The sequence below is a fragment of the Lolium perenne genome, chromosome 4, assembly GCF_019359855.2.
Source record: "Lolium perenne isolate Kyuss_39 chromosome 4, Kyuss_2.0, whole genome shotgun sequence".
In the NCBI taxonomy this organism is placed as follows: domain Eukaryota; kingdom Viridiplantae; phylum Streptophyta; class Magnoliopsida; order Poales; family Poaceae; genus Lolium; species Lolium perenne.
The window spans coordinates 392572547-392595641 of record NC_067247.2 but is presented as its reverse complement, the minus strand read 5'-3'; the positions used below and the strand labels follow the sequence as shown (position 1 = coordinate 392595641).

The 23095-nt window shown below is 42.2% G+C and overlaps 1 protein-coding gene across 2 annotated transcripts; it reads left to right on the top strand.

The window, feature by feature from the left end:
• Positions 1 to 1511: 1511 nt before the first annotated feature.
• LOC127297517 (uncharacterized) lies at positions 1512 to 12408 on the top strand. Of its 2 annotated transcripts, none has more exons than XM_051327843.2 (22): positions 1512 to 1842; positions 2972 to 3226; positions 3302 to 3426; positions 3527 to 3571; positions 4946 to 5027; positions 5491 to 5559; positions 5719 to 5889; positions 5968 to 6018; positions 6735 to 6803; positions 6891 to 6953; positions 7189 to 7247; positions 7412 to 7684; positions 8321 to 8454; positions 8792 to 8877; positions 8977 to 9021; positions 9121 to 9180; positions 10046 to 10147; positions 10242 to 10293; positions 10369 to 10409; positions 10515 to 10579; positions 11599 to 11650; positions 11864 to 12408. In XM_051327843.2, the coding sequence occupies exons 1-22, from the start codon at positions 1627 to 1629 to the stop codon at positions 11939 to 11941; spliced, it is 2193 nt and encodes a 730-aa protein (XP_051183803.1). In that variant the 5' UTR covers positions 1512 to 1626; the 3' UTR covers positions 11942 to 12408. The 2 variants fall into 2 exon arrangements, with proteins under 2 accessions (XP_051183803.1, XP_051183802.1); XM_051327842.2 differs by having other exon boundaries at positions 7189 to 7256.
• Positions 12409 to 23095: the final 10687 nt, after the last annotated feature.

Here is a 23095-nt window from a genome sequence, read left to right as displayed (position 1 = left end):
GTTGCATGCTTCCTCATGGTCTGGGCATAGGTCATGGCCTGCCGCTGCTTCGCCTCTACCTGCGTCGTCGCGTGAGCGGCTATGCAGGCGCGCCGACAACTCGATCTCGGCGGCCCTCGTCGCAACGCCATCGATTTCCGCTCCACCGATGCGTGCTTTTGTAGCCGCTCCGATGACACCTACACGACGATGAAGTTTGTCTACCTGCGGGCCACCTGTACCGCCTCCAACGTGGCGTGGAGGGCGACCTGTTGGAATGCAGCCTCTGCCAACGCCCGATCGGCGATCTCTTCGGCCGCACGATGGGAGTCGAGCTCTGCCACCATGAACTAGCGACCGCGCTCCTCCCAGGTCGTTGCCTAGCGAGACCAACTTTAGAAGTCTGCAAGCGTCCGATGCGTGCATGGCTCGTTACCACGCGCTTTGGAAGGACTCGCTCTGTAGAGCTTAGCGTGCGCTGATCGTCCTCGCCACCGGGGTCATCGCCTCAATCGTCACAGCTCACCGTGGGGTTCGGAGGGTACCTCTTTAGCACATCCTCGCTAATCTGGGCCCAAGTGGTGGGTAGGGTGCGGCCAAAAATGGCTATGGTTCTATGGTCTGGCCGAGGTCCCATGGTGGCCTCGATTTATAGGCACACCGGTCTGGGTGGGAAACAAAGCGGCCTCGGGGGAGAAAACAACGACGAAATGGGCCCCGAGTGGGGTGCTTGACTGGAAAGGGCGGGTGGAAAACGATGATGGCGTCATTAGCCTCTGGTGAGCAACAACGGCCGCCATTATCCCCTGCTAAAGCTGCAGCGCAGACTAAATGTGGTATGCGATTAGGGCCGCTGGCAAGCGTAAACAAACATGGGTTTGTTTCATGTCCGCAGGCCATCGCAAACTGACCAAAGAGACAGTTTGGTTCGACATGCGGTGGTCCATTCGATTCGAGTGGCCTAATGCATTTCGGACATTATTTGTGTCTGTTTGCCTCAATCATGAAGGCTTTTTTTTAACATGCTCTGCTCCTGCCTATGGTAGTGCTCATTTTTTTTACCGCAAAGGACTGAACACCATGGATTCTGCATCGATTACAGAGGAGGGAGATAGAATATGTCTTTTAGTACGTGCAAAGAGGCTGATCACTATACAGGGCTGAGTTTTTACAGATATTTTTTGTCGTTTACGTGACGCCGTTAGATGGGCTGGCTATACTGAATTTTACAACGATGGTGAAACGCATTGCGCACAGACGATCCGGCTGATCGCTCAGAGACCAAACATCGGGAGGCGGAGATCTCTCAGCCCAGCGCACCGGCCGCATCTACCTCCCTCCTAGGCCACTCCACCCTGCCCCAACCACCACCTATTACCCCCACTTCCACACCGGCCCCACCGCACCTGTCCCCACAAGTCATCCTCATACCCGCGAACACCCTCGCGTCCCACGCCCGCCGCACCACGCCACGCCAGAAACAATCCCTCCGCAAAATCCTCCGTTTCACCCCGCTCCGCCCCCCTCGGTCTCTCCAGAGTCCCCACTCCTACGCGCGCGACACCAGTCAACGAACCAACGCCCGCCCGCCCCCAGTCCACGCCGGCGGCCGCGCGCGCGCGATCGGCGCCCCCGCCCGCGAGGAAGATGGTCAGGAGCGGGAGCATGCGGCGGCCCTCGCTGCCGTCCGCGGCGGCGGCCCCGCCGCCGCCGCCCGACTTCACCGCGTCGCCGGACGACTACAGGCTCATGGAGGAGATTGGCTTCGGCGCCAACGCCGTCGTCTACCGCGCCGTCTTCCTCCCCGCCGACACCACCATCGCCGTCAAGTGCCTCGATCTCGATCGGGTCAACAGTAACCTCGTGAGCATCCCCCCTCTCTCTGTCACAGCTCTCCTCTCCGATTCTCCCTCGCTCGCGCAAGGCCGCGCGTCCTAGGGTTTTGATCGGTCATTTAGGAACGCATTGCGGATACACTCCTTCGTTCGAGCTGGTCTGTGGTAAGCCGGGCTGATCGATCGATCTACCCATCCCTTTCTCTGTGCAACCCTGTTTATTGGTGTGAGACGGTGACTCTCGATCATGCGACTTAGCTCTATTTCAGTAGTTGATATACCCGATCCTGCAATTTCTGCTCGTGAATTTTACTTTGATGATCCTCTGTTTTCGTCATTTCGCTGCTGACTTGCACTGCCCTTGCCGCTGGTTCGAGATACCCTAGGACTCCTATCTGTACTTTTACTTTGTTAGGCACAACTCTGGTAAGCTTCGATTGCTATTTATTGATTTCACAAATCACATAGATAATAATTTCCAATTGTTCTCTGTATGGCGGCATGTCGACGCGGTGAATTAAATGTAGGATGCGCTACTTTTCTAAATCGCGTCTTCGTTGCAAGGATTTTTACATCACCAGCATTACAGCTTGCCCGCTTCTGTAGCTGTACACCTGACAGTGAAAGTGCATCTCATAATGAATGGATTTGTATATTCACACTGGTATTATCTGATATGTATACATGCTCGATTCTGCAATTTCTGTTCGTGAATTATACTTTGATCGTTGGGTTTTCATCGTTTTTCTGCTGACTTGCACTACCCTTGCCGCTGAGATACGGTGGGACTCCTGTCTGTATTGCTAGCCACAATTCCAGCATGCTTTCTTTTGCCATTCATTACTTTCACAAATTCTTCTCTCACAGTGCGCTTGTGGCCCCTAGATGGCATGTAGATGCGGTTAACGAAATGTAGGATGCAGTACTTTTCTAAATCGCGTCTTCGTTGCAAGGAACTGTAACTGCATATTTTTTAGTTGGCATGATCGCCAGTGGTATTGCGTGCCCGCTTCAGTAGCGCCAAACAGTACACCAACCAGTGAAAGTACATCTCATAGGGAACGTATTTGTATATGTACCGCTTTCCTCTTGAAGTTAGTACGCAGTGTATTTAGCATCTCACAGTGGTGTCTAATATGTATACATATCCTCTGCAGGATGATGTGCGGAAGGAGGCCCAGATAATGAGCTTGATAGATCATCCGAATGTCATCAAGGCTTATTGCTCGTTCGTTGTCGATCACAACCTTTGGGTGATAATGCCGTTCATGGCAGAGGGTTCATGTTTACACCTAATGAAGGTTGGATACCCCGATGGCCTCGAAGAGCCTGTCATCTGCTCTATTCTAAAAGAAACACTAAAGGCTCTAGATTACCTCCATAGGCAAGGACATATCCACAGAGATGTCAAGGTTAGCTTAATCTGCTGTATAGGTTTATTTTGCGCTAATTTCATCAGCACTTTTGCTAAATATGACATTGTGCAGGCGGGCAATATCCTTGTCGATAGCCCTGGTGTAGTAAAGCTTGGGGACTTCGGTGTATCTGCTTGCTTGTTTGACAGAGGTGATAGACAAAGATCTAGGAATACATTTGTGGGAACCCCGTGCTGGTAGCTATATTTTTTCAAAATTTCTTCTTCTAGAGGCTCAATAAGTATTAAACATTTGAGAAGATGTCTGACATGCTATGTTCTTTTGTTTGGTGTTTAGGATGGCTCCCGAAGTTCTCCAGCCTGGAACCGGTTATAACTTCAAGTATGTTTTGAATATCATATTCATGTTATGTTTGCTACTCTAGTGTGTAGTCTAGAATAGCTTGATGCATTAGTTGCCACTTGATTAGTGTCATTGGTCCATTAGATGACTATCATCTTTTCACTATAAACAAGCTATTTACATTGGCAGTAGGGTTGAAAACGGAACACCGCCCTTTTCTGGAGAAAAAAGGAAACAGAGAGCAAAAAAGGATACGGAAACAGTATTTTACGGAAAAGGAAATGGAAAAGGTAACCGGAGAGCCAGTTCCAACAGAAACAACAAGGAAATTACAAAAAAACAAATACGGAAACTTTTCAAAAATATATCCTAGCCAGGCCTAAGTACGAAATAGTAGTCCGACTTGGTCATTTCTCTTGCTCATCAGGCCATGGAATGCATGAAACTAGGGCCTACATCACACTTGCAACCAGGCCAACCTATGTACTACTACATACCTGGGCATGGGCAGCTCGGCCTGAAATTCTTGGTCCTAGAGTCCTGAAAATGTTGGCCCAATGGCTGAGCCGAGCCTGGGTAGTCCAAATAATTAAAATAGGAGGTGGCCCATCCCGCTGGTCCGATGGGCGCGGCCAGGCCTGGGACTAGTTTTCGTGCGTCAGGCTTTCTTCAGCCCGGCCCAGCCCGAAGGATGCCCAAGTAGTATAACTACTATATTTGTACTTTATGTTCAATTGTCGCTTCCGTCGGCTCATTTTGTTTTCAACCCTAGGCAGCATGCATCATTAGTACATCTGAGGTCACTCAAATATAGTTTTGAAATTTTATGTTCATATTAAATGCTGAATTGCTATCTCTAGTTTTAAAAATTATTCTAACAATCTTTGTTACATTTGTCCTTTTCATCTATCCACTCTATAATTGCAACTCTTTGGGTTGCATTTCTGTATTTTTATCATGTCCGTAAACAGGGCACATATATCTGAGAACTAGGATTAACTAGTTTGGTTCGATAGTTGTGGGCGATTTTACCCCTGAAAAATATCTCTGTAACCATAAATAATACACGTTCTATAGAATTAACTGCCCTGTCCCCAACTGATATGCCACCTCCTTATCCGTGCTATTAATCCCATGTGAGCTATTGAAGATTGCATGCCTAGGCACAACCAATTCAAGCTACACGCACACAGGTTTCCAAAAAAAAAGCTGCATGCACAATAACTATTGCCTAATTTAAGTTGCATGCACGGTAAACCACCCATGGGTATGTTGGGCAAAGTCATAGCAACAATGCACCCGCGCCTTCCTTTATGGTCAAAATTGTGAAAAATATATACACCCTATGCATGGGAATGGAGAGAGTATTATATATTCGAGGTGTGTTGGTAACTATTTTTACCCTATATACAGAGCCGACATCTGGTCATTTGGAATAACTGCACTGGAACTTGCACATGGTCATGCTCCCTTCTCTAAGTATCCTCCCATGAAGGTAATGAGTTACTTGTTCTTCTGCAAATAAAAATAAAAATACTCCTATATTATTGCAGTTTTCCTGTTTTGGAATGAGCAACCGTTAGTAACAGGTGTTTAAGCACTGTCATTATAAATTTTCCTATATTTAAACTTGCATCAAGGTGTCCTATTGGCAGTTTGCAGACATGAAATTTTCATCATTTTTTATGTTACTGTTATACGAAAAAGTACCTGTGCTTACATCACTTTTTTTTGCCTGGAAAAGAGCACTTGTTCCTTGGGTAAAATCCCATTATGCTACTGTGCATATCTTCTTTCCATGACAGCAATATTGTAGAAGTTAAACATAAGCTAGGTGGTCTTGTCCATGAAGTTAGTGTGTGTACAAACTTTTTTGGTGAATCAAGGATATTGTCAAAGGTTGCAACCCTTTGTATATACACTTTTTGTCTAACTGCGGTTTATCATTTTGGATGCAGGTTCTTCTCATGACCCTTCAAAATGCCCCACCAGGTCTTGACTATGACCGTGACAGAAAATTCTCAAAGGTATGGTCCTGTTAGCTAATTATTGGCTTGTGAATGTCTTTTTGTTATGTTTTACTGACCCTACTTGTCTTAGGAAGCTGTTTCAGTTACGTGCAGATTAGATATATTAGATTACAATGTTTTACCCTTCTAATGAAGGCTTTTCTGCTTTAATTACAGTCTTTTAAGGAAATGGTTGCAATGTGCTTGGTAAAAGATCAAACCAAGAGGCCAACAGCTGAAAAGTTACTGAAGCATTCATTTTTTAAGAACGCAAAGGTCCCACAGCTGACAGTTAAGAGTATTATAACTGATTTGCCCCCTCTATGGGAGCGTGTGAAGACACTCCAGGTTTTGCTCTTGTGATATCTTATTTTCTTACTTCACACTGGGACAATTATATCACACTAAATTACGGTGCCTTTCCAGCAAAAGGATGCAGCACATCTGGCTTCTTCCGAACAGGAAGCACTTTCTATGGTTTGTGAAATCAACACTCATATGTTATTCTATGCTTTCAGTGAAGTTTTTTATTCCCATTAGAGCAATGAAAGTACACTTAGTTTATTTACTACACAAACTTGAATGGCATGGTATGTAATCGCACACTCTATGTGATGTAAGTCCAGGCTCTATGCAAATTGAACTTGCAATCGGGGCATTAGTTTGGTCAGCTGACTATATGAATAATTAAATATATGATTGCTTTTGTTAATGACTTGTTGGTTGATTGTACTGGAAGACCTGTTTTGTTTCACATGCAAACAATTAGGTAGTCACATCTTATTCAGTTGCATAGAATATCATGGCTACTTGCAAATTAAGGTGTATTTGCTCGTTGTAGAGTTTTTGTTGAAACCTGATCTTGTACAGAACTTTGTTGTAAACTTTTGGGGGGAATGCATTATCATAGTGTTGTAATTGTTGAAAACATTCTATATAACTAATTCCATATTATGGCTCCATGCAAATTAAGGTGCTTTTGCTCGCTGTGGAGATTTTGCTGGAATCTAATCTTGTACGGTGCTGTTGTAATTTTTTCAGGGGATATGCATCACGATAGTGCCGTAATTTGTTTAAAACATTGTGTATAGCTAATTCCATATTAATTTTCTATTTAAGAAATGCATATATGGAATTCCATCTTTCAATCCACTTAGCTTGTTTTCTTGTGGTCTGTGATTGCCGTCCAACAGAGTGAGTACCAACGAGGTGTCAGCGCATGGCACTTTGATATTGAGGATCTAAAGGCTCAGGCATTACTGGTAAAGCGGTTGCTTACATCACCAATACAATCTTTAGGTTATAGTGGCTATGATATCACCTTACCAAGTAATCCCGAACTTATGCAGATTCATGATGATGATCCACCTGAAATAAAGGAGAATGATGACAGAACAATTGAAGTTGAGAAGGTTTGCTTGATTTGATTCCGTTTCAAATTAATGACTTTCAATCTGTGCTGTAGTGAACTAGTGATGATAGAAACTGTATAGGAAAAAGATCTTCAACCCTTTTGTCACTGCTATGTAGTTTCTCACTAACTTTTAAGACTGTAAAATTATTTGCATTCCCCGTTGTGTTATTACCAAATGTTTTCTTACATGCAAGAAAGAATTGTAACAATGTCTTTGAATGCTCTATTGGCAGGATGCATCTTCCGAGAGTCATCTTAGAAAATCAACGCTTCTGAATGGAAGTAACCATAGGTCGAATCAGTATGTAACATTTAAGCATTAATTCAACTCTATGGGATCAATGTTTGGTTTATAACAAGAGGATCAGTGAACCTTGATGCATATTTCTGTATTACTTTCCTGCTTTAGTGTTAATACTTAATAGTGTATATTCATAGTAGTTTGTTATATTTCAGTGAACGAACTTGTGCCACTGCAGTAAATCCAGGTGAAAATGGCCCTGAAACAGATCAAGATTTGGCTTCTGACATTGGCAATGCCGATTCTGCATGGAAGGTTGATGGATCAAAAAATGACTCATTATGCTCTACACCGAAGCATGGTTCTGAGGTGGGAAATTGTAAAAGTGAAGTTAGACAAAAACAAAGACAAAGAACTTACTCTGGCCCAATTATATATTCTGGTACCGGCGATAGTTCCGTCAATGGAAGAGGTCCTATTATTGATAGGTATATTAACAGTTTTCACTGACTAGTTCCATTCATTTTGATCTATTGCATATGCTCCAGATTGAATAATAAATGCGGTTTAATCTGTTTATATTCTAATGGACTGTTGTTTAGTTCTTCAATTTCACCTACGGAGTTCTGATAATTCTTATTTATAAATCATGACCCAATTTGTTTCTGAAATAAGTGTATTGATAGATAATCGAATTTGCATATCCGAGTATTCATGGACATAACACATTTTGGAGTTTCCTTACATGTGGATGGAGTATGAGCATAATCTAACTTTATATTGTTGAAAGTCATTATGCACTGATTAGCTTTAACTTCCATCCGCCAGCATACTGGATATTTCGTTGTGTCCCTATACTAATAACTAGAAGTGTTTATCATAGTTATACCCCCTAAGTGAATGCCACTTCCAATACTTACCGTGGAGTACAACCAAATCCACACTAATATGATACGCTTGATGTCCTCCAAAAAAAGAATCTGATACACTTGATTGAAAAGAATGGACAGTGATATATAATGGGTACTGTAAAAGATCTCTTCCTTAACGCAAGTTCTATTATATTAGTACTTTGCATTAGCATACCAGTTTAAATTGCATTTGATTGTTGTTCCTCATCACAGGGATGCAGGAGGTCAATCAGTATCTAGTAAACAAAAGAATGAGGCTGGAAAAATTGATGATCTTAGTGGTCCTCTGTCACTTTCAACTCGTGCTTCTGCAAATAGTCTGTCTGCCCCTATTCGGTCTTCTGGAGGTAGGATAAAGCAACCCTTGTTCTAACACTGTTATGCACCAATTTTGTCAATGTACAGGAAAAATCTGCTGCCATGGGCTAACATTAGCTTACACAGCAGCACAGCATTCAATGTGCTTCTGAAAGTGCCCTGTCTGCTCGTATTCAATTTTCTGGAAGTAGGATAAACACCCATTGTTCTGACATAAAATTTCACCACTTTTCTCAATGTAGATGAAAAGACTTGGAATCACGCATTAACATTGGCTTAGTGTTGACCCTTAGAGAATATTCCTGTCTACTCTAATCCCTAGTGACTTGTGCATTGAAAGGCATGTGATTTTCTGTTTTTATGCAGGGTATGTGGGGTCCTTGGGAGATAAACCTAAGGTTGAAATAAAAGGCCGATTTTCAGTGACATCCGAAAGTTTTGATCTGGCAAAGGTGGGTTACCAGTTGAGCAATGCATACATGTCAGTAGATAGTGATCCATAGCAGAACAAGACCATTTCAAAGGAAAACTAAATAAAATCTACTTGACAGGTTCAGGAAATTCCAGTGGTCAAAATTTCACCTAGACCACAGGAGGTAAGCATTGGTTAAAATCTACTCATAAAAATCTCTACTGCACTCTACATGAATATGCACCCCTCACCATGAGTTACCACTGATACTGGGAGTTCTCAGGGATCTGCACTGAGAAAATCAGCCAGTGTTGGTGCTTGGCCAGTGAAGGCCAAGCCAGTGGTACGCTTTCTTATCTAAACTTGATTAAACATATCATTTGGAGAGTTTTTTTTATATTGTGATTACATATTATTGCACTTAATCTTTTGTTTTTCCCTTGATGTAACACTCGTGATTTTTTTTTCTGATTTTAAATTAAACTACAAAAGTTCCGATTTAATGGGATGGTTTAAGGTCTGTGCAACTATCTTTCTGAAGAAGTTATTTGGCTTCATTTCTTTACTTTGATCATATTTTGTGTGAACGTGTGTAACCTGAATAAGATGTTTTATTTTCTTTTAGAAATGTCAACTGCATATCAGGTGATACTGATATCTGGTTTACAGTACTGAATTCTTGGATTAGTCGCATGCAAGAACTGAACTCTAAAGCATGTACAGTAGAAAATATGTTGAAAATGGACAATTTTGCCCTGTTTGAATTATGTATATCAAATCTAATTCTTATGCTTGTGGTACATGTCGTTTTTATTGATTGTGTAGAGCTTATTTGCCCTGTTTGAATTATGTATATCAAATCTAATTCATATGCCTGTGGCGCATATCATTTTTATTGATTGTGTACAGTTTATCTGGATCTTAATTTTCTGAATTTAATACGTTATTTTGGCCATTAGTATGCACTCCCTCATGCTGTTAACATGTCCACTTATTAAGAATTTAGACTCTTTAAAAGATTATGAGGTATAGAAGGGTAGAGGTTCCCAATTTTGGAGCAGTAGTACTTCTGCATTTATTTGTTTTTGATAACTCAGTGCAGTAATGGCTGTTGTACGCACAATATTGAGCACCTTCATATCCCTTTCCTCTCTTTTATCTCTTTTATCTATGTTCTATTTTTATGCCTGAATGCATCGGTTTTGCAGTCTAATAATCAATATCGGAAGGAATTCTCCAACAGCTCAGTTTCTGCATCAGTTCTGATTCCCCATCTTCAAAACCTTGTACAGCAGACCACATTTCAGCAAGTATGGAAGTAACTCAGTACAATACCTTCAACGCATGTGTGGTACGAATATTTGTTGTTCGGTACTGTAACCATATTCCATTTTCTTTTCCCAGGATCTCATCACGAACATAATGAGTAACTTGCAACAGAATGAGAAAACGGATGGTAATTTTTTCTACTGTAGCTACTGGAAGTTTCTATTTTTCTCTTTCTATGTTTAAAATACTTTATTTTTTCCAGGGCTCCAGTCTAGAGTTCAGACTGTGGAGGGTGATACAAGGGTAAGCATGAATATATATATAGAAAATCCACTTGCAAAGTTCATTACAGTGGAATAGCTACTATAAAAAAATTGATGCATAAGTGTGTGCTCCTTTTTTTGGCAGGTTGAAATTGGAGGTTCTGGGGGAGAACGGACACTTCTTGCTAAAATATTCGAATTACAATCTAGGTAGGTCAATTACTTTGCAGTTGATATTTGGAAGGGTAACCATATCCTCTCACATTCAATATTTGTATATGGAGAAATTTCTATTTCCATTTGCAAACAGTGAAACACTAAACTTTCTTTATAATTACTGCATAAAACCACTCTGTTCTACACCTAAATCCTATTGGATGTCAGTGATCTGTTAGACTTATGCCAGGCTTTTGCTTGTCATTGCCGATATCAGGTTGCTATCTTGCATTATTAGCGATAATGCTGCTTGATTCTGTGCGCTGTTTTTTCTGCTTTACTGTGTGTGTGTGTGTGCCGCGTCAAGAGTTAGAACCCAACCTAACCCAACCGCAACATTTATCATCTCCATGTTACTGTGTTGTCACAGGACAATCTTGTGCATGTCTTCCTAAGTTTGGGTTCTGCCTGTTCGTGTCTACTTGTTTCACATTTCCCAACCTCTACCGCTTGCCTCCGCTTTTACTTCATTGCCTTCTCCAATCCCTGCTCCCACACCAGTTATGTTTTTTCGAGTTACTTCTGCAAGGTGTGTGACTGTGTAGCTATCTTCTCATTCAACTCAGTAGTGAGCCGAGTTAAAGTTTTATAAGTATGATGTAATGCCTCACCGATAAATGTTTCCAAGGAAACAAATTCATGATATTTTGACTAGTAGTTACTAGCTAAAAATACACTGCTTTCTGCATTATTCTGTGGTAGGAAATCCAGTGGACATTAGTGAATTTGGGACTTCGTGTGTCAAATTAAATGAAAAATAGTACATGCCATCTGCACAAAGTGATCTCTGGATGTCTTAGAGATCTTGTACTGAAACAGCTAAGCATAATCTGAAAATCATGGTGTATTTTTGGGCTTTGTCAGGCACAATGGGCACTCCAATCAAGATTTTAACATGACTAGGATGCATCTTTGTTTTCTCTTCAGTAATTTAGCTTTTAGATTCTTTATTATTTCGTATGTCCAACAATTATTTGAGAATCCAAGCATTAATCTACATTTGCCTCTTGCAGAATGATTTCTTTAACTGATGAATTGATTGCATCAAAGCTGAAACATGTTCAGGTCAGTGTCAAGCTACTTCTCATGAGTTTTCTCCGCTATGTTTTCACTTGAGAGTCATCTGCAGTTAAGAGCTGAATTGTTTAATCTCCAACTAAGGTTGGGGGAGGTTCGTAAATCGAAATAGAGCATCATACAAATGGCAAAACAAGTGTGGAAATTAATACCACGTGAAAGATGATTATGTGTCTGATGGGTCTTCTGCATTACTTGCAGCTGCAAGAAGAGCTAAATGCACTGTACTGCCAAGAAGAAATAATCGACACGAGAGAGCAGGACAATCAAGAAGCTTGACATGGTAAGGCACCTTTTAGTACTACAAGGTGTGTTCTGGTGAGCGCTGACACCTGCAAAGAAAAAGGAGTATTCTGGTGACTATATGCTGCCTGCCCTGAGGCTTGCCTTCCAGCGAGGTGTTTGAGATCTCTTAAGACATATCCACAAAGAGCTTGAGCAGAGGAGACCGAGAGCTCTTCAAGGTTTAGTAAGAGAATATGCTCGTTGATGGTCGACTGGGATTTATCTTGTTGGTCCCCGTTTGTACATATTATTTATAGTTAGTAGAGTTGTTTATTTTTATCATCTTGTGGTGCCCATTCATTTTGGCCGTGCTTATCATTCGGTTGGCCATTGATGCCAGCCAGTATAGTTGAGCCCATTTGATCGCAGAGGAGTGCTAGAATAATTGAAGCTTGAATGTATTATATAATATATGTCGAATGATTTGGAAAATATGAGAAAAGAATTGGGTTTGTAGTGAATCCCATCTAACAATTGTATGTGTCCATTTTAAGCAAGAGAACTGCTCCCGTGTACATTTTGTTAGGTTGAGAGTACGAATGTGATCCCTCCTAATGGTGTTTTCACTTATTATTAATTAACTGAACTCCTAACCTCCTGTAATGTCTTCCGTTTACTTTCATGCTTGTAGAAATTTCAGAATGTTGGTTACGTGGACTAAACTCTAGTAAATATTTTCTCGAAGACTACGGGATGATTACAGTTCATTTGTTAGGTTTACAAATAAAGACGTTAGATATGTGGTCAAAGTTATGTCAACTGACACCCAGCAACACTGCCACGCGCCCTTGTTCCTACGAGCAAGGAGCACACCAACAGGATGACTGTGAAGCATAAGCGTGAGAGCAAGGCTCTTCAGGCTGAAATCTGGCGCTATTTAGCGCCGGATTGGACAAAAGTTTGACCCGGGGAGCGCTGAAGTTCCAGGCGTCTCCCCGGTAGACACCTGGGATTCGGTGTTTTTAGAGAAAAACATCCTAGATGCCAAATTTCCTGCATAATTCGGCGAATTTGACCAGTTTTGCCAACATTTGGCTTATTTTTACAAATAAACGTTACAGTTCAATAAAATAAGACAAGTTTTCAAACAAATCAAATGGAAACTAGTCGGAGTCCATGTTCGGCCAGACAATTGGACGAACATCTGTCGGTGTGTCAACGAGGAGTGATGCGAGGGAGCTGCCCAGCGGCGGAAAATAGGCAGAAGGCACGATGAGCGGCGGAATATAGGCTGCTGGGTGGAGGAACAATGGAGTTGAGGCAACCGGCCGGCGGATTGGCGAGGGGGGTGCCGGCGGCGACAGAGAAACGGGAGGGAAGGAGGGATTTGCGTCGACAAAGTGGTGGGGTTCGTCTGTTCTCTCGCCGATAGAGCGGACCCGTCCCCGCTTTTCTCTCGTCCGGAGTCACCGAGCGCACACCGGGGGGGGGGGGGATGGCCTAAGCTCTCTGGATGGATGAAAGGGCTAATCCGGACGAAAACGAGGATCCGGGGGTGTAACTGGACCGTTTCGTCCATCCGGATGAAAAAAAGGTGTCCTTGGGGCCTCATCGGGAAGACGGCTGGAGATGCTCTGAGGGCAACCGCTATCTCCGGCAGCAACGGCGGCGCTGGATTCAGCAGTACATATGGACAATGTCATGCAACCCACCTAGCATAATCCTGCGGTGTTCGCAACGGACGGAAAACTCTCATTTGCAATTAGTTGTATTCGTGGATGTCGCACTTCCAAGTTTTTCAAAATATAAAAGAAAATCTGGGAAATATATTATGTTGTGCTTGTGCATTATGCGTCTGTGAAGTTTCATTTTTTTTTTAAGTGTCTGGCTGCACAAAAAATACAAATGATATGTGAATAGTTATGAAATACTATTCACTTTGGTCTTTTGTTTTTTTTCCACATGTCATACATGGTCATATTTTGGAATGAAATTTTATATGTGTACAAGATACAACATAACCCATGTCCACGATTTTATTTCACAATTTTTGAAAACTCAGAAAGCGCGAAATCTGATAATGGGGTGTGGGCTTAACTAGTTGCGGAATATTTTCACTCGCAACAGACGGCCAATCTTTCGCATGCATCCTCCAAGTTTCAGGCCATAGCGCTGTACTGTCATTAGGTACCCGTCGATGTTTCTCCCGGTGATCGGGGCAAAACTGTGTGGATCTTTCCTTGCTGATCATAGCAGGGCTCCCCAAAAGACCAGCACGTTGCAGCTTCCTTGCAAGCAGTGGCGAACTGGCAGGGGGCGTTTTGAAAGTTTGGTAGAACAAACTCATAGGCATATATTATTGGGGTGGGGGGCAGATGCCCCTCTCCTTTTTTTTTGACCCCAAACTCTGATTTATATTAGTTAAGGAAGCACGAAAATACAGGAAACAACCAGAACTGGGACAGCTGTCCCCAACATATAGAAAGAGCCCTCGATCAAGCTACAGGAAGTAGAAAAGCTATAGCATCTTTCTGAAAATCTTTCTTAACTTTGGCACGATCAAGACTTTTCAATATATCTTGCTCTATGTAGCGTGCTCATACGAAAAATATCTATCTATTTTGAAGTTTTTAATGTTATTGTTCATGATATTTGATAAGTTTTATTATATTTATTGGGACTAACATATTAATAGTTGTAAAAGTGCACAAGTTTTTTAGTTGCACTTTGATATGTAGGGATTGCATGGATATTGTACTAATCACGAAGTAGCCTCTCATTGCGTTGAAATTCGGAGTTTCTCAAAATTTATTCCTCATGGATCAGTTCTTCATGATCGCCAAAAGTCTTTGAGAAGATGATATCAAATAAAATAAATCAAGATACGAGCTTTGTGTGTCTTTCTAAAGCTTTCGTTTGCCTATTTAAACATCTAAATCCGAGTTCTATGGGATTCAAAAGTCAGATTTACTTTTACACATAAGAACATATACGTGAATATATGTAGTTTTTGTCCAAAAATTAAGATAGGGCAGCTGCCCTAAATTAAATTGCCCTAAGGGAAGCTCCGCCCCTGCTTGCAAGCTCATGATGTGTAATTTTCTTATTTTAGTTGACATTGTTGTTGTTTACGGCAGTTTTGTGTATGTCCTTTTTTTTCATTTGTTTAGCTAGAGCATTATTTGGTACAGAAAAATTAGGCATGCGACATGATTGCGGAGACACCTAGACGGGTCACTGGAACTCAATTTTTCTATCGACGGCGTGAAATCTCCAACAGAGCCGGAGCATATACTTGTAAAACTAAGAGAAAGGACCGTTTTGGAATGGCCAAATTGTGATCGGTGTCCTCTTTGCAAACAAACCACGAGGATGGTTGATCATCTCTTCATCAATTGTTGTTTCACCATTCTGTATTTGGGGCGCCATTAAAGATTGGATTGGTATCCCCACTATTCATCCTAGACAACGTATGGCACTCTCTGTCTCAAGCTTGGTGGAACATGACGGTGGGTTGCTCTACGCCGAATTTAAAAGCTCTATCTTCGGTTACCTTGCTAGCCACATGGAAGATATGAAACGAGTGCAACACGAGAATCTTCCGCAACAACCTGTTGCCACGCAAAACTGCAGCGCAACAACACGATAACCGTCGTACTTTCGTGACGACGAACGGATGATTTTCGAGCAAATCAACAAAGATGCCTCAATTTCGGAGAGGAAGACGACCGCTTTTCAGCGCAAAGCGGCAAAGATTTTGCTAAACCCTAGATGGACTAGAGCTTGGCAGAGACGAACGACAAAGAAAAGTACGTAAAAAGGTAGATTTGTTTTGTTGAATATCGATTGTGTTGTTTTTCTCCAATCGGCCGTGGCCTTATAAAGGCACGCAGGACTTGGCGTGTTGAAATAAAACTCCAGCATTGAAACCGATCAGGACTCGTCCTTTGATTCGGTCATCTGGTACAGATCAAAGCCTACCAAATAAACTAGATATCCCGTAACAGCTAACATGTAACAGCTCCGAAGCCTAAACCAGTTCGCGTAAGAATATCCTTGGACGAAAGAACCATGCACGTAAGAATTCTCCATGCACCTCACCTTATACGACTTGTACCTTCAGGTTTGCATCCAATCCAGTCATTGCCATGACTCGTTATGTAGCAAGTAACGAGCAGATACTTCATACTTCAAACTTGCACTTTGCTCCATAAATAATTCTTTTCCTGAGATCGTCCTCGTTGCATCAGTACTAGCCACAGCTAAGCCTGCATTTTGATCTAAATGGCAACACCAAATAAATATGTCAACAAATATTCCAACCACAATTATCCAAACTAATTTGGCCTGCAAAATATCTAGTAGCCAAATTATGTACTCAACACATGCCCCCCTGTTTTTGGTACAATTATATTTGTCAAAAACATTATAACAGCAGTACCTTAGCGCGATGTAAACCACTTCACACCGGCCACATATTTGCTCAGGGCGATGTTCAAAGAACACATCGGCCGAATTCTCTTAGGGCGATACTTCAAGTAACATATCGGCCAATTTTTCTTAGGGCGATACTTATAATAATGTATCGGCCATAATCTCTTCAAGCCTCTTGCCACATGCTAGGGTAATACTTTTTCAAATATCTTCCATTGAGAGCTTTTGGCAATTTCTCTCCCGAGTCTCGGCATCCAGTAAACGGCGACTTAGATATGCAATAATGTACTCCTTCCCGCCATCTTCTTGCGCCAACACCGCGCCGATCACTGTATCTTGTGCAGCAATATACAATCTGAATGGCACACCAGACTTGGGTGCTCGCAAAACTGGAGGACTCGACAAGTATCTCTTTATATTATTAAAAGCCTCCCGCTGTTCTGCTCCCCAAGAAAATTCGGCTTCATGCTTTAGCCGAAGTAATGGAACAAACGATTCAATTTTTCCTGCAAGGTTAGATATGAATCGTCTCAAGTAGTTAATTTTTCCTAACAACTTTTGCACATCCTTTTTACATGCCGGCTCCACCAATTTTTTAATTGACTCTACCTTTGTAGGGTCAATCTCTATGCCTTGTTCATGAATAATAAAACCTAAAAACTTTCCAGCCGACACGCCAAAAGCACATTTGAGTGGGTTCATCTTTAGTCCATACCGGCGCATCCTTTCAAAAGCTAAACGTAAATCGGCTAAATGATGATCAAACCCATCCGATTTAACGACTATATCATCAATATATACTTCTAAAACAATGCCTAAAAGATCATGAAAGATTAAATTCATAGCACGTTGGTATGTAGCGCCGGCATTTTTTAACCCAAATGTCATAACGACCCACTCAAATAAGCCAACAAAACCCGGGCAACGAAAAGCTGTCTTAGACATATCTTGTTCGGCCATAAAGATTTGATTATAACCAGCGTTACCATCTAAAAAGCTAATTACCTTATGTCCCGACGCATCATTAATAAGCATATCAGCAATAGGCATAGGATATTCATCTTTAGGAGTAGCTTTATTCAAATCTCTAAAATCTATGCAAATTCTAATTTTACCGGTATTTTTCTTTTCAACAGGAACAATGTTAGAAATCCAATCTGCATACCTACATGGCCGAATAAACCCAGCTTTTATTAACCGATCAATTTCCTCTTTGATGCGGTCATATATATCAGAATTAAAGTTTCTTCGAGGTTGCTTATGCGGCCTAAAACCAGATTTAATAGGTAATCTATGCTCAACTAAATCCCTACTCAAACCAGGCATCTCGGTATAATTCCAAGCAAAGCAATCAACAAACTCTTTAAGTAATGCACATACCTTGCTTTTCTGATCGGCTTCCATATTAGCATTGATAAATGTCGGCCTTGCAATTCCTCCATCACCAATATCTATTTCTTCAAGTGGATCAGCCGATGAGAATCCTTGTCCAAGCTTCTCCATGTCATCAAAATCTTCAATAGTCTCATGCATATCGCTCTTTCCGGAACGATACTCCTCGGTGCGTTTTTGCAGCCACTTAATATTATCATCTTTACTCATCATTTATATAGATAAATCATTAAGCCGAGCTATGCTAGCCGGCTGTGCATTTATAGGTACAAAACCCTCCTTACCAACATTAATATAGTCATAGTCCGATAAATCTCTACCAGTCAAACAACGCATCTCACCGTGTTGCCAATCAACCGGCGCCTCTGTCAAAGCAATGCACGCTGAGTGGTCTGCCTCGATCACCTCCACATCATCATTAACCCACTGAATTAAGCACTGATGTAAAGTAGAGGGGATGCAGCAATTTGCATGAATCCAATCGCGTCCCAAAAGAATATTATACCGGCCTTTGACATCAACAACAAAAAACGCAGTCGGCATTGTTTTGCTTCCGACTGTGAGCTCCATAGAAATAACACCCTTAGCCTCTGATAATTCTCCGGAGAACCCGCTAAGTCCCATGTTGGTCTTCATTAACTCGCTCTCTTTTCGGTCCAGTTTACAAAACACCGAAAAAGGCATAATATTAACACTGGCACCACCATCAACAAGCATACGACCAATTGGTTTACCATCAATATGACCCCTGATGAATAATGGCTTTAGGTGCTGCTCGGGTCTCTCGGGCTTCTCAAATGTAGCATTCTTAGGACCGAGAATAAGTTCTGCAACCTCAGCTTCGGGCGCACGAAATTCAGCGGGCAACGCAAACACCATATTAACCTCCATATCAGTAGGTGTTTCTTCATCATTTTCTGAGCTCTCGCTATCACTTGTGTCGCCTCCGTTTTGCATCATGTCATTTATCATGCGCTCTTGCCATGACATCTCTGTTACGCCCATATCAGCAACAATGTCACCCACATCAGTAGGTTCCTCATTTGTGCTTTCAGAATTTTTGTCAACAACCATGTCATTTTTACTTTCTGAATTTGTATCATCAACGGTATCATCCGTATTTTTATTTTCCTCCGCCGCGAGGCGCTTCTCCCTCCAAGTCATCTTCGGAAACACCATTGGTCTTTCACGGTTGAACATTTCATCGCGCTTCTTCTCAGCTATCTCTTCTCTGATCTCTAATGTTCGCAGTCGCTGCACCCGTCGTTTTTGTGTATGTGTGAGACCTCCGGGACACCACCGAGGTCCTGGTTTAGTACCCGGTACAACTGACATGATTCGGCTGCCCCTAAAATTTTCCGGCCTATACTGACGTGCTGCTGTTCTTGGAGCAAATGTAGTGCCCTTGGCCGAAAAAATACTGCGCTGCTCGGATGGACCGCCAATCTCAAATTTCCTGCAGCTCCTTGCGTATACATCAGCTGACCTAGTACTAGGACGTACACCATGTCTTTCTGAACGTGCTTGCATATCAGGCCCCAAACCAGCACGCACGCTTTTACATTTGGATGCAATAGTATTGAAACGTCCATGCTTAAATCCAGTACGTGCAACAGCTCCAGGTCCATCACGTGAAACCACATCTGCATAACTACTACTCTCTTTGCTGTTTTGCAAGTTAGACTCAATCGTTGCATCTTTCTTGAACTGATCAGATTCTTGACGCTGATGCATACCGGTACCATGGTGAGCCACTTTCGTTTCCCCAAGCTTCAAATCATCACCAGCATCAGACCTTGTTTGCTGCAGCTGTTTCTCATCAACGCTATTTGTCTCTGTATTTTGGACAGTACCTTCGGCACCCTGATGCTCATCAACTTTCAGGGCATTAGCTGCAATCGAACCATCTAAATTTTGCATTGGCTTAGATTCAACACGCTTCACCCACACACGCTTGCCGTCACCATTACAGTTCTTGCCACCTGCACCGCGACTCGGCGATGAATTTCCTTGAACATCAATTGCATCATGTGACCTGACCTCCTGATTGTATCGGGCTCTTTTCTCATGCATATATGGTCTGAATGAAGGCCTCGACGGAATCCATCCCGGTTGAAAATAAGTTGCTGGCCCTGTAGGATATGACGCCCATGGATTAAAGCCCCAAGGAGGACATTGAGGATACACAGGAGGTGGGCAGCCCCAATATGTCGGCACCACTGGAAAATAAGCCTGATGGTTATAATGATTTCCTTGCCAACGCTCATGCCCCCCGGGTCGAGTAGGAGACCTAGGGCGCTTGTTACCTCCGAGCCGATTAAACACATTATCAGCCTTGCGTGAAGTGTATTTCTCCAATAACATGCTGACTGTCGGCTTTGGCCTTGGAGGTTGTCTCTTTGTTCCATTGACTTTCCACACTCCTACTACTGGATTTTTTGGCTTGATCATCCTTGGAGGAGCATTATCATCAACCACGACATTTTTTCCTCTTGCCGACTCGGTCTGATCTGACCGAATAAGCACCTTCTTGTTCTGAAAATCAATGACATTTATAGGAAACGGATCAGTATCGAGCTTCATCTTAGAACTTTCTGTAAATATCAATCGTCCGTCATCAATGGCCGATTGCACCTGTCGCCGAAACACATTACAATCATTAGTAGCATGTGAAAAAGAATTATGCCACTTGCAATATGCCTTTCTACCCAATTTTTCTGCAGATGGTATTACATGACCTTCTCTCACTCTAATTTGATTTCCTTGCAACAACATATCAAATATTTTATCACACTTGCTAACATCAAAAGTATATTTAATTTCCTCCCTTCTAGCAGGTGTAGGTTTCAAAGCAGGACATGCAAAAGGTTTGGACTTAGATGTTTGAACCCATTCGGCTACACATATGTCAACGTCATCCTCACTAGCCGAATCATCATCATAATCTAAGGCATTAACCGTATGGTTTTCCTTCTCCTTATTTCTATTCTCTTTAAATCGGCTAAAATGCTTAACTTCCTTAGCTCGATTTTCCTGTGCCAAAGCCTTTTGCAAAACTTGACTAACATCTGAAAAGTGTTGTCCTTCTAATTTATCCTTAATATGAGCGAGTAATCCCGAAAAAGCAAGATCAGCTAAATCTTTTTCGGCTATGTTCAAACTGAAACAACGGTTTTTAACATCTCTAAACCTCCTTATATAATCCTGAGCAGGTTCATTATATTTTTGCTTAACCATTGTCAAATCTGAAAGTCTAAGTTCAGTTTCACCACTGTAAAAATACTCATGAAATTTTTGTTCCAATTGTAACCATGTTGAAATAGAATTAGGAGCAAGTGAAGTAAACCAAGTAAATGCAGTACCGGACAAAGATAAAGGGAATAATTTTACCCTAAAAACATCCGATGTACCTACCTCACTACATTGTGCTAAAAACTGTCCTATATGCTCAAAGGTGGATCTACCATCTTCCCCGGTAAATTTAACAAAGTCTGGGATTCTAAAACCACGAGGATATGGTGTCAAGTCGAAATATTCAGGGTATGGTTTTTGATATGCACGTGCTCTACCCTTAGGCTCCAAACCAAATTCTCTAAGTATACTAGCAAGTTGATCTTTAAGATTATCAGTGGTATGCGAGGAACCGATTTGTGGGATAGGTGGAACATATGTGTGTTGCGGTATCTCCGGCAATGGAGCTCTACCATGTGTAGTTTGCTGCGGAGACCCAAAGTATGGTTCTGGTACCGGCCCGTAAGGAATCCCGGTACCAATGGGTGGCAATGGTGATGTATTGTATGCCACTGTCTGATAACTAGGTTGCTGTAAATTTGAATTAAAGCCCACACTTCGGTTATCGCTGCTGCAATTTTGTTGAACCGAAGTTGTAACAATAGGAGTAGCAACACTAGATACAAAATTATTAGCCGAACTGCTAGCATAATTTCGGCCACCCATATTACTATTTGTAGCACTGAAAGGTTGTAAAACATTAGCCGATGCACTGGTAGTATGAGTATGACTTATTAAATTATTAATACCATTATTTTCCGGAGGCATCGGCTGTTTATTACGTTGTTCATCATTAATTTGCAGCACTATTGAGCGAACATGACGAGGTAAACTAGTTTCAAAATCTCTATTAAACTGATCCTTAAAATCTGCAAGCGAACTAGCTACAGACTGAGCAAGCATACGTTGTGCATCTGCTATATGAGAACCGTATTTGCTAGCTACAGATACGTCAACATGATGGGCAATTTGTTCGCTTACCTTACTGTCGAGCGCAGGTGATGGACTTGGCGCCGTTACCTTCTTGACGACGACGCCGTTCCTTGTCTTCAAGAATCCACTCAGCCTCAACTTCAACGCCTCAGCCTTCTGTTCCTCGAGCTCCCGCTCGAGCTCCTGTCGCTCAGCTTCGGACAGGTCATCGAGCGTGACGGGGATGATGTTGTCCGAGCTGAGATTGCTGGTGTCCCCGTCCATTGTGTGCTTCTTCTTCTTATTCTTCCCCAGCGGAGTCGCCAATTGTGTTGCCACGCAAAACTGCAGCGCAACAACACGATAACCGTCGTACTTTCGTGACGACGAACGGATGATTTTCGAGCAAATCAACAAAGATGCCTCAATTTCGGAGAGGAAGACGACCGCTTTTCAGCGCAAAGCGGCAAAGATTTTGCTAAACCCTAGATGGACTAGAGCTTGGCAGAGACGAACGACAAAGAAAAGTACGTAAAAAGGTAGATTTGTTTTGTTGAATATCGATTGTGTTGTTTTTCTCCAATCGGCCGTGGCCTTATAAAGGCACGCAGGACTTGGCGTGTTGAAATAAAACTCCAGCATTGAAACCGATCAGGACTCGTCCTTTGATTCGGTCATCTGGTACAGATCAAAGCCTACCAAATAAACTAGATATCCCGTAACAGCTAACATGTAACAGCTCCGAAGCCTAAACCAGTTCGCGTAAGAATATCCTTGGACGAAAGAACCATGCACGTAAGAATTCTCCATGCACCTCACCTTATACGACTTGTACCTTCAGGTTTGCATCCAATCCAGTCATTGCCATGACTCGTTATGTAGCAAGTAACGAGCAGATACTTCATACTTCAAACTTGCACTTTGCTCCATAAATAATTCTTTTCCTGAGATCGTCCTCGTTGCATCAGTACTAGCCACAGCTAAGCCTGCATTTTGATCTAAATGGCAACACCAAATAAATATGTCAACAAATATTCCAACCACAATTATCCAAACTAATTTGGCCTGCAAAATATCTAGTAGCCAAATTATGTACTCAACACAACCATACGTCCCTACAAGTAAATCTAGATAGAGCTAAGAGGAAGGCTCGGTCGTGGGCTTTAGCGGGTGCGAAAT